Source organism: Carya illinoinensis, chromosome 9, assembly GCF_018687715.1.
Source record: "Carya illinoinensis cultivar Pawnee chromosome 9, C.illinoinensisPawnee_v1, whole genome shotgun sequence".
Classification (NCBI taxonomy): Eukaryota; Viridiplantae; Streptophyta; class Magnoliopsida; order Fagales; family Juglandaceae; genus Carya; species Carya illinoinensis.
In genome coordinates, this window is record NC_056760.1 from 3,417,091 (window position 1) to 3,426,949 (window position 9,859).

Consider the following 9,859-nt stretch of genomic DNA (forward strand, 5'->3'; position numbering starts at 1 on the left):
TTTAATAAAATGAAAAAAAAAAAAGTTATAAAGTCTTATTTTGGGTAATATGAGTCTATGACCGCTCCTATCATAATTTTACGTGTTTTGCTATACTATTGAGCTATATGAACCTTATCGCTTTGATGGTTCTTTCGACGTGACTTCACAATTTGCATTCATGTAATTTATTAAAAAATTATATTTAAAATAAAAAGATATTTGAAAACAAAGAAGATAGATACTAAAATCACATATTCTCTCAACCATATTGTGACTGTATTTTTTTTTGTAATAAATCAAGTGGTGATGCTACGTCAAAAAGCCCATATGAGAGTAAGTTTTAGATAACCTAGTAGCATTTTTTATTTTGTATATAAAGGCTACATAAAAATTTATCAATTTTTTTGAAATTTCTCTTTAAATCGTAGAACTTAAGTCCTGTTTGAAAATCTAAAGTTTGTCATAATTTTCCGCTATTAATTTGATCATTTTAAAAAAAATAACGTTACATACAGTTATGATGTACACAAATACCGTATAGTCATTTTAAAAAATAATAGAATTCACTAATAAAAAATTATTAATTTTTATGTGTCTCATATATATTAATTTTTTTTCAAAATAATTACACGGCATTTGGATACTTGGAACTGCAACTTTAATTTTCTCTTTAAAAACTCGATTCAACCCTCTAGATCAACTATTTTTTTACTTAATTGGACATTTTGGAATTGATAAACTATAATCTTATAAGTTAGAACACTCATTCACATAGGTCAGGAATATTATAAACATTCATAACAACGTCGTGGAATTTCATGTAACATGATACATGAAATTGCCTCTATACTTTTCCTAACAATCATACGTGATTTGTTCATCTTGTCTTTTACTTATTAGTGACCATCATTATATGCTTGAATCAGTCAAATTGTCGTTGATTGTATATGCTTGTCGTGACATGGGGTGAATTACGCTTGGGTCCGTGACACCGTGTAATAAGTCACATCCTAGTAGTGATACATGCTTGCTTCCGTGTGATCACTTAATCATGTAGTAAATCACGCTTGAGTTCGTGATACCGTCTAACGTGTCATATCCTATAGTGATACACGTTTGCTTCCGTAAAAAGGGATCTAACCTTGACTTAGCTTGTAGTATAGCATAGCGTAGGTAAATATCATATTTTTTATGCACAATCAGAATAATTACAGCACACATATAATTATGAACATGTTACTTATTACTTAACGTTGCTTTTACAATCTCACATTTTAACTTGTAACCTGTAGGAGGTACTAATCGTCACTAACATTTAAAAAAAAAAAAGATGTGGTAGCATTCTAATTACTTAAAATCATGCCATAAAGATAATTAAATAATATTCAACTGTAGTTAAAATTAATAGGTAGTAATATTATTTAAAACCTATAACATATTCCCTGACTTTCGATTTAAAGTATAACATAATAAATTTATTAAAAATCCGATTAAATAGATAATAGAAACATTAACTTAAAAAAATAGATAAGCTTTCTCTGGTGAGTCCCCAAATTTTCATCTTTTGTAAGAGCATCTACATCCGGTTCTCCAAAACACCATATTTTTCATAATTTAAGGTTTATTTTGAGATTTTGATCAAAATACCCTCCACATTCGGATATCCATTTTAGGAAAAAGGTTTAGAGAATAAACAGTATTTGGGGACTCACTATTCATTCCCTAAATCATTTTTATCAATATTTTATTCTAATATATAAAATAAATAATTTTTCAATCATTTACACTTTCTCTCATACTCATATTTATTATAGTTTTAAATAATAATTTTAAAAATAATTTAATTAATTACGAAAATATAAAAAAATTAATTTTAAAAATATTATCATATTCACAAAAAAATAATTTAAATTTTTGTTTAAAATATTCACTAGAGTAATAGTTCAAAAAATAAGAAAAAATATTGAGTAGTTAAATTTGTAAATAAAAGTGAAAGAAAAAGTAATAAAAAAAGAATAGAAAAATATTATTTAATAGAATAAAGATAGGAATGAGGAGTGGGATGTAGGAGGTTTTTGAAAGATGAATAAAATTTAGGAAAAAATTTGAAAAAATGTGATTTTAAGTTAAATTATAGAGATGAGATGAGGAATATGATGAGGATGCTCTAAGGGACTACTCTTCCCAAGACAATAATTTGTAAGTAAAATTGGGAAGTAATCCTACTTACTACAAAAACTAAATTAAAGTATTTTATGTTGATTTCTCTGGACTACATTTTTATTTAAGCTATTTTATTTGCAAGTTTGTACAATGGAATACCATCAAATTACTTTAATTTTTTTTTATAAAAATAAAATTATATATCATTTTATTAATAGTTCAAAAATTGTATCAGGCCCCTCAAGAATTTTCAAAACCCTTCATTAATACATAATCTTTTGGAAGATGCCCTCAATATAATGACAATTTGGGTCTCAAATTTTATTTTATTTTATTTTTTTAAATCTTACTTAATACTTAATTTTTCGGGTTCATTTTTATTTTTTTCAATCCCTTTTACAAGCTATTTGATAAATTTACAATCTCATTTTCCTATTTGTTGGCACTTTATCTTTGAATTCTTCTACTAGCTAGCTTATTTTGATAGGTTTTGTTAGTAGTATCTATGATACCCTGGAGTTAAGAATTTGGTATGTCTAATGGCTATTCCAATCTATATAATTGAGGTTTAATAAAGAGATTTGTTTTGTATTTTCTTAATTTATTTATTTATTTATTTGTGCTTTTATATAGGCCTGTTCATTCGGGTTCCAATCCGGATAGACCAAAACCGAAATCCAGATTTTAAATCCGAGCCGGAACCCAGACCGGATTATTCCGGGTCATAAACGGGCTGGAACCCGGATGAATCTGGATTTGGAAAAACCCGGATTCCGGGTTTCGAATTGAAACCGGATTTTTTTTTAATCCAATATTTTTTTTCCCTAAATCTGGGCGACAAAATTTTTTCCTATCTCCTAATTTTTTTCTCTCTAGAAAGAACCCACCCGGTGGACAGATTGGCCCTGACCCTGTGTGTTGGTGCCCTCGATCAAGACGTCGAGGGACAGATTGATCTCATGGCCATTCGCCCCACCTGGCCTGCCCACCCAAATTGAAACACAACAAAAAAAGAACAATAAAATTGAAAACCAACCCAAGTTTTTTCACCAAATCCGCTGATCTATCTAGAAAAAATCACGACCTTCTACTCTAATGAGACTACAACGAAATTGTGGGTTTGAGCAAAGAACCACGACCATTTGTGACCATGGTTGTCTCACAGTCAGAATCTTCAAGAAGAGAAAGTGGAGGAGAAGGAAAAGCGGATGAGGCGAGATAGGTCATAGTCGAGACGACTAGGGTTTTCTTTTTGGATTAAACTGATTAAACCGAGTGGGTGTGCAGATGGAGTAAACCTACCGAGTGGGTGTGCAGATACAATATGCGGCTAGGGTTTCGTCTATTGAGAGAGAGAGAGAGAGAGAGAGAGAGAGAGAGAGAGAGAGAGAGAGAGAGAGAGAGAGAGAGAGAGAGAGAGAGAGAGAGAGTTGAGACGGCTAGGGTTTCTTTTTGTCCCTTTTATATACAAACCCGGTTAACCGGGTTTTGAATATGAAATCCGGGTTTTAGACCTGGGTCCAGACCGGGTAAATTCAGTTTTCATAATCCGGATTTCGGTTCGGATTAAATCCGGGCCGGGACCCAGAACCAGAATCCGGTTTTCCGGATTCCAGACCGGGCCGGATAAAATCTGGCCCAGATGAACAGTCTTACTTTTATGATAAATTTGTGAAAAAAAAAATTTAATATTAGTTGAAGAACAATGAGTAATATTAGATATAATTATAGTGTGCGTAAACGTCGTATAATCTTTTATAAATAATAGATTTATTATTAAAAAAATTAATAATTTTATATAAATTCTGTATTTACTCAAATTTGTTTTTAAAAAATACATATTATTTATACACTTTTTTACTATAAATATCATTTTAAAAAAGAAATATATCTTTAGGAACGACCCGCGTACTATAATTATTTTTTAAAATTTTATATATCAGCTTACGAACTGTATAATCAGAACCGTACATTTATATGTGTGACGAAAGAAAGAAAAAGAGATAAAGAGAGAAGAAAACACACATTATAAGTAAACTGGCACCCGAAGCAACGTTGCCTTCGCTATACTTCAAATGGCGGAGAAGCAATCCCTTCGAGGCACAGAAGCAGAAAACACAGAGAGACAGCGAGGGAGAGAAAGATAAACAGACTGACCGCCATTGAAGCACCAACCCTTATAATTCCCTCCTATCCGTACAATCCGACATTTGAAGTAACTTTCAACGCCCTCCTTCCGTCCCTATCTCTTCTTTGTGTAAGCTTTTCGCAATCTCTACAACTCCATTTCCCTTGAACCGACAGTTATATTACCTAGGAGCTTAATTATGGTTTCAGAATTTCAGTAAAATTTCGCAATTAAGTCTGCGTTGGAGTTCTAATCTATTGAATTAGTCAAGCGGGTATTTGTTTTCCTCCAAAACTGACGTGGGTTTGGTCGAATCAGTGTAACCGATTTAATCTAATTCGATTATATTGGAGCTTTCAATGGAGCCAAATCCAGGAACCCTAGCAGGATCCATCTCTATCCGGTCCGACCAAGAGGAAGCTGGATTCGAATCACTCCAATTCCGAGAGGAAATTCAGCGGCTCATTGCCGTGCCACCAGAAAACGCGAGCTCCTTCACCGCGCTTCTCGAGCTCCCTGCGACCCAGGCCATGGAGCTCCTCCACTCACCGCACTCCGAAGACGGAGATCCGGCGCCGCTCTCCGCCGACTCTCTTCACGGAATCAGCGACGACCACAAATCCTACATCTCCTCGTTCAACGGAAACCTCGCCTTCCCTTCGAACAAAGCCCTAGTAGAACGTGCGGCCAAGTTCTCGGTCTTCGCCTCGGGCGAGAACTCGCCTGAGACAAGCTTGGTGCCGTCAAATTCGAGCGCGAACTTGGAGAAGGTGAAGAGCGAGCCAGCAGAGACCGACTCGAATCCCAACTCATCCCAGCCGTTAATTTCCGATCCGACTGTGGAGAGCAAGACACAGAGGTCGGCGAAGAGGAAGGAGCGTGAGAAGAAGGTAAAATGCTTGGGCATTCCTTTTTGTTAAATTTCTCTCACTTCCGTCTCCGGATCTGAACCAACTTTTGGCTTGTGGGAAAAAATTAGGGCAAAGGGTGTACGAAGAAGAGCAAGAACGAAACGTCTAAAGACGCTCAGAAGCTTCCCTACGTTCACGTGAGAGCTCGTCGCGGTCAAGCTACAGACAGCCATAGCTTAGCAGAGCGAGTATTCTCCCTTAATTAACGACTAATTCCGCTTTTAAGTTTCTTTAAAAAAATTATATAAATATTTAATTTAATTTATTGAAATAATCCGCAGGCGAGGAGAGAGAAAATTAATGCTCGGATGAAGCTGCTTCAGGAGCTGGTCCCAGGTTGCAGTAAGGTCAGTTAATTAGTCTTAATCTTATGATTAGTTTGCTCATTGTTTGTCCTAATTGTCTCCTTAAAAGGTGCGGAGTGCGAGATTTATGTTTAATTGGATTATGCGCTTTAAATAACGGTTTTGTTTCTTAACCTTTTCGAGAAAGCGATTGCTTCTGTACCCCAATAGAAGTGCCAAGTGGGCGGTCTCGTAATTTCACTTTCCGGGGGCGTTGGTTGACAGTCCCACTTTAAGGAAGCCTCGATTGGTTAAAGAAAATCAAATAATCTCGTCCCACGTAATCGTTATAATTTTTTTTAAATTTTAATATAAAATTAATATTATAATAATATTTTATTTATTAATATTCAAAATATCTCATTTTATTTTAATTACGTGACCAAACGGGACTTAAAAACCGTCTCTGTCCGTCCATTATATATAACACGCCGTGTCATACGGTTCACACTTTGATACGTACATCATCTTTTCTTTTATTGGGGAGGGGCTAGTCTTCCGTTTGTAATGACGTAAATACGCTTCCGTGGGTAGGCTCGAGAATTTTGTCGTTGGAAATATGCTAGATGGAAGCGGCTTAGGAGTGCTGGGGTGACATAAAGTTGGCATGTTGAATTAGATGTGTTTGGGTCCCATGTATGAGGGAAATTTTGATACCACTTGTGAGGTGCATGCACTGCATGGTATCAATCCTTAATGGGATGACGAGAAAAGGGGGACAAAAGAACCACTCCCTTCACAAATGTATGTGTCAAACGTCCAGGCCTAACTGGCATAGGGATATGATGTGATGGTTCCGTAAGCGAACTTAATTTTATCGAGGTCAGACACAAACCAGATCCACACTGAGTTAAGTGGTTGTTGCAAGGATTTGATGCCTCAAATTGAAAAATTATTGATAATAATTGCTATGATTTTTGCATCTAAATAATGTTTGATTTGCAAACTCCATTTTGATTGAGCGAGCATGTGGGATAGCATATGTTAGGGGCCCACAGTGAAATTCCGGTGTCGTCGAACTACGAAGGCCATGGGTATAGTATAGGTGTACTGGAACAAGTTATAAAGGAAATGCCAAGGTAGCGGCACTATCATAACATGAGTTTTTCGTTCAGTTTATCGGATGCATCCATGAGTCCATGACTGGAGATTGATATGAAGGCTTTATTATGGTCATCCTAAAAAAGTTTTGCATATCTTTTACATGTTTTGATTGTACGTTTCTTATGATCAGCCAATGGTTTGAACAATGAGTAAAGTTAATAGTTCCCTGGTTAAGAAAGGTGCTATCATTTTCTACGTAAGGACCTGACCAAATTCGTTGTACCAAAAATCTGCCAGTAACCACGTGCTATGTTTCATCTCATTGTGAGGCAGGAATTAAAAAGTTCGAGTCATGCATTTTCTGCACAGTAGTTTTAAGCAATTGGATAATTTCTTTGAAATTGCTATACTTTTCACCAAGAAAGTTACTAACCGAAAAAGACATTTGCTATGCAGATTTCTGGCACAGCATTGGTTCTGGATGAAATCATCAACCATGTACAGTCCCTACAACGTCAAGTTGAGGTCAGAGTTGCACATCAAATGCGCTTGAAGTTTTTGACAATGCTACAAAGATTTAAACTTGAAAGAAACTTTTTCGAGATAATTTTGTGGATAAGGCTTGAAAGATGGGTCTTTCAGCACCTTTAGATGGAGTAATGGAAGATGGTGGAGGATGTGGGACTCAACCTCTAGCTGGGCCCCTTGTGCTAATGCTTGCCCTGAAACTAACATGATATAATACGGGAATATATGCAATTGGATTCCTTTTTTTCCAGAAAAGATTAAAAAAAAAAAAAGAAGAAGAAGAAAGAAAAACAAGAAGAAGAGTTCTGATGTCTTTTTCTTACCATGTTCACTTCACTAAAAAAAGAGAAGAAGAAAGGAAAAAAGAAAAGGATACTTGATGTCGTTCAACTGATAGTCTGATAATATTGATCTTTTGTTAATTAATGAGTGAGGTAGGTTGCATAAATCTTTGGCAGATTCAGTCATCTACTTAGAGAATTTTGAGGCTTGAAACTTCAGAATGTGTAGATTATATATTCTGTTCTTTTCAACCTGGAGTTAATCAGGCAAGTGAAGGGCAGAACAAACAATGCCAGATTAAATTCAGCTCCCGTGGAGCTGAACAAACTATCATGGTCTTGTATCTGTATAGTAATAATTTTTTTGGTCAAAGTAATAATGTCTGAATGATACTCTATTGGGTTGATATTCTGCCCTTTTCTTTTAGTAAATAATCCTTTTTTAAAAGAACCCCTAAAAGCCTTGATCTTCTTTTAATTGAATAATTTTTTGTTTCAGTTCTTATCAATGCGACTTGCGGCAGTCAACCCAGGAGTTGATTACAACCTTGAAGGTTTATTTGCTACAGAAGTAAGCATACGCAATACTTTATCCTTATCACTTTTTTTTTTTTCCCTTATAGAAACAGAACAAATATAAGAATTCTCTGCAAATTTGATTAACAATTTAGTTTTTCTGCCAGGCGGTTGTTTCCTTTACATCTACCTGTACAAACCCAAAATTCTTTGTCTGCTCCTTGTTTCATCAAGAACCATTTTCCTCTAGAGAGCTTCTAGACATCATGTTCTTCATTATTTTGGTGTCGTTGATCTTCTTATCTACGCCAGTGTGGATTGGCAATGAGTGCACACTTTATGTAGTTCGATCCAGATTTTGCTTCTTACAAACTCCCACCCAAGTGCTAAAATGTCTGTTTTCCACCATTAGTATGTGTGAGAACAGTTGGTCCACCTATTCTTTATCTCATCTGTCTCAATTCACATCTTCAATTATTCATTAGATTGTGGTTTATCAAAACAGTTACCAGTTGCCAATCTACATATCTTTATCTATTTCATTTGGTTTGTGGGACTCCCGTAATTATGATCTGTACCCTGATTTCTCAACACTGATGTGGCGGGTAGATGTTCCCCAAGTAACCAATCTACGATTCATGCAGTTTCACCAGATCATGCGGTACCCATTGAGGAACTCATATTACCAGCTTGCCCTTTCACTACTGGAATGCCTTAACCGTGAATAGTCTTGAGCAGTATTATACAAGTCTCAGAGGCTTAGTTTTGGATCATTGGTTGATATTTAAAATTATTAACCTTTCTTATTGTTATATATAGGGTCCCAACTTCCCTCAGTCAATTTAGAGTACTGATACTTGTTACTTTTGATAAAACTCCACTAATTTTTGGATCAAACACTTCCTTTACTTTAGCATTGTAATTTTATGCTCATCCTATGCCACTAACAATTTCCTCCTCTCCAGAGTGGATCTTTAGTGGAGAGTAACTTCCCCAGCATGGTTGCTCCCCTAGTGTGTCCAGAAATTCCATTCAATGGAAACAGACAGCACTATCAACAGCAGTGGCATTTTGATGCACTTCAACAACCACTTTGGGGGAGGGAAGAAGCCAGCCATACTTTCATTAATCCAGAGAACTCACTTTTGAGTTATGACTCAGCAAATTCAGGTAGATTAGAGTTCAGGTTAATCAGGCCCCTACTGCCTCCTGCATATTATCCTCCAAAACTGATGTCATGAAAACAATTCAATGAGCACTTTAGCAAAAGGATGCATGTAAAATCATTCAATAACCATTTAATTTGGATAGCATGGGAATACAGAAATGTTATTGCATAGATTAGAATGACAAAAAACATAGGGCCATTTACCCAATACTCTATTGGATTTAAAGCATGTCGTAGAGAAATGATGGAGTATATTGGATTTTTAGCTTTCGTATCATTCCTTCTTCCTTACCATGTTCTTAAATCATCAGATAAGGCTACTACTTTGTAGACAAAATTGGAAGCATACTCTGTTTAAATCTCACAAAGAGCTATGTTAACTAATATGAAGTATCTACCATGTTACAGCGTCTCTGCACTCAAATCAGTTGAAGATGGAGCTGTGAAGGCATAGCAATGTTCCACTATCTGTAGCTTAATAGTGTATAGATCCGATATAGTGTTAGCTGTTAGCAAGAAGAACAGAGAAGGCCTCAACAACATTCACCGCGGGTTTTCCTGTCTTCTATTTGTCAAAGAGTCAGCTGGAAACCTAGGTTTGATTTCACTCTACCAGAGAGATTAAAGTTAGGATGCTATTCTTATATAAGAGAATATAATATAGTATACTAACTTCCAAAAGCATCATTCAATCTAATACTTGGTTCTTGAGATGATTGATTGATTCGTGTTGTGAAACCATATGACGAACTTTTTTTACTTTTAACTATTTTGGAAGGCAGTTTCTTTCAACA

At 35.4% G+C, this 9,859-nt stretch overlaps 1 protein-coding gene across 2 annotated transcripts; it reads left to right on the forward strand.

Moving 5' to 3' along the window:
- The first annotated feature begins 4,159 nt into the window (after window positions 1–4,159).
- Window positions 4,160–9,859, forward strand: LOC122276730 (transcription factor bHLH48-like). 2 transcript variants are annotated; one of them, XM_043086642.1, is made up of 8 exons: window positions 4,160–4,402; window positions 4,592–5,163; window positions 5,253–5,372; window positions 5,466–5,531; window positions 7,029–7,097; window positions 7,881–7,952; window positions 8,863–9,067; window positions 9,474–9,859. In XM_043086642.1, the coding sequence occupies exons 2-8, from the start codon at window positions 4,633–4,635 to the stop codon at window positions 9,509–9,511; spliced, it is 1,101 nt and encodes a 366-aa protein (XP_042942576.1). In that variant the 5' UTR covers window positions 4,160–4,402; window positions 4,592–4,632; the 3' UTR covers window positions 9,512–9,859. The 2 variants fall into 2 exon arrangements, with proteins under 2 accessions (XP_042942576.1, XP_042942575.1); XM_043086641.1 differs by having other exon boundaries at window positions 4,160–5,163.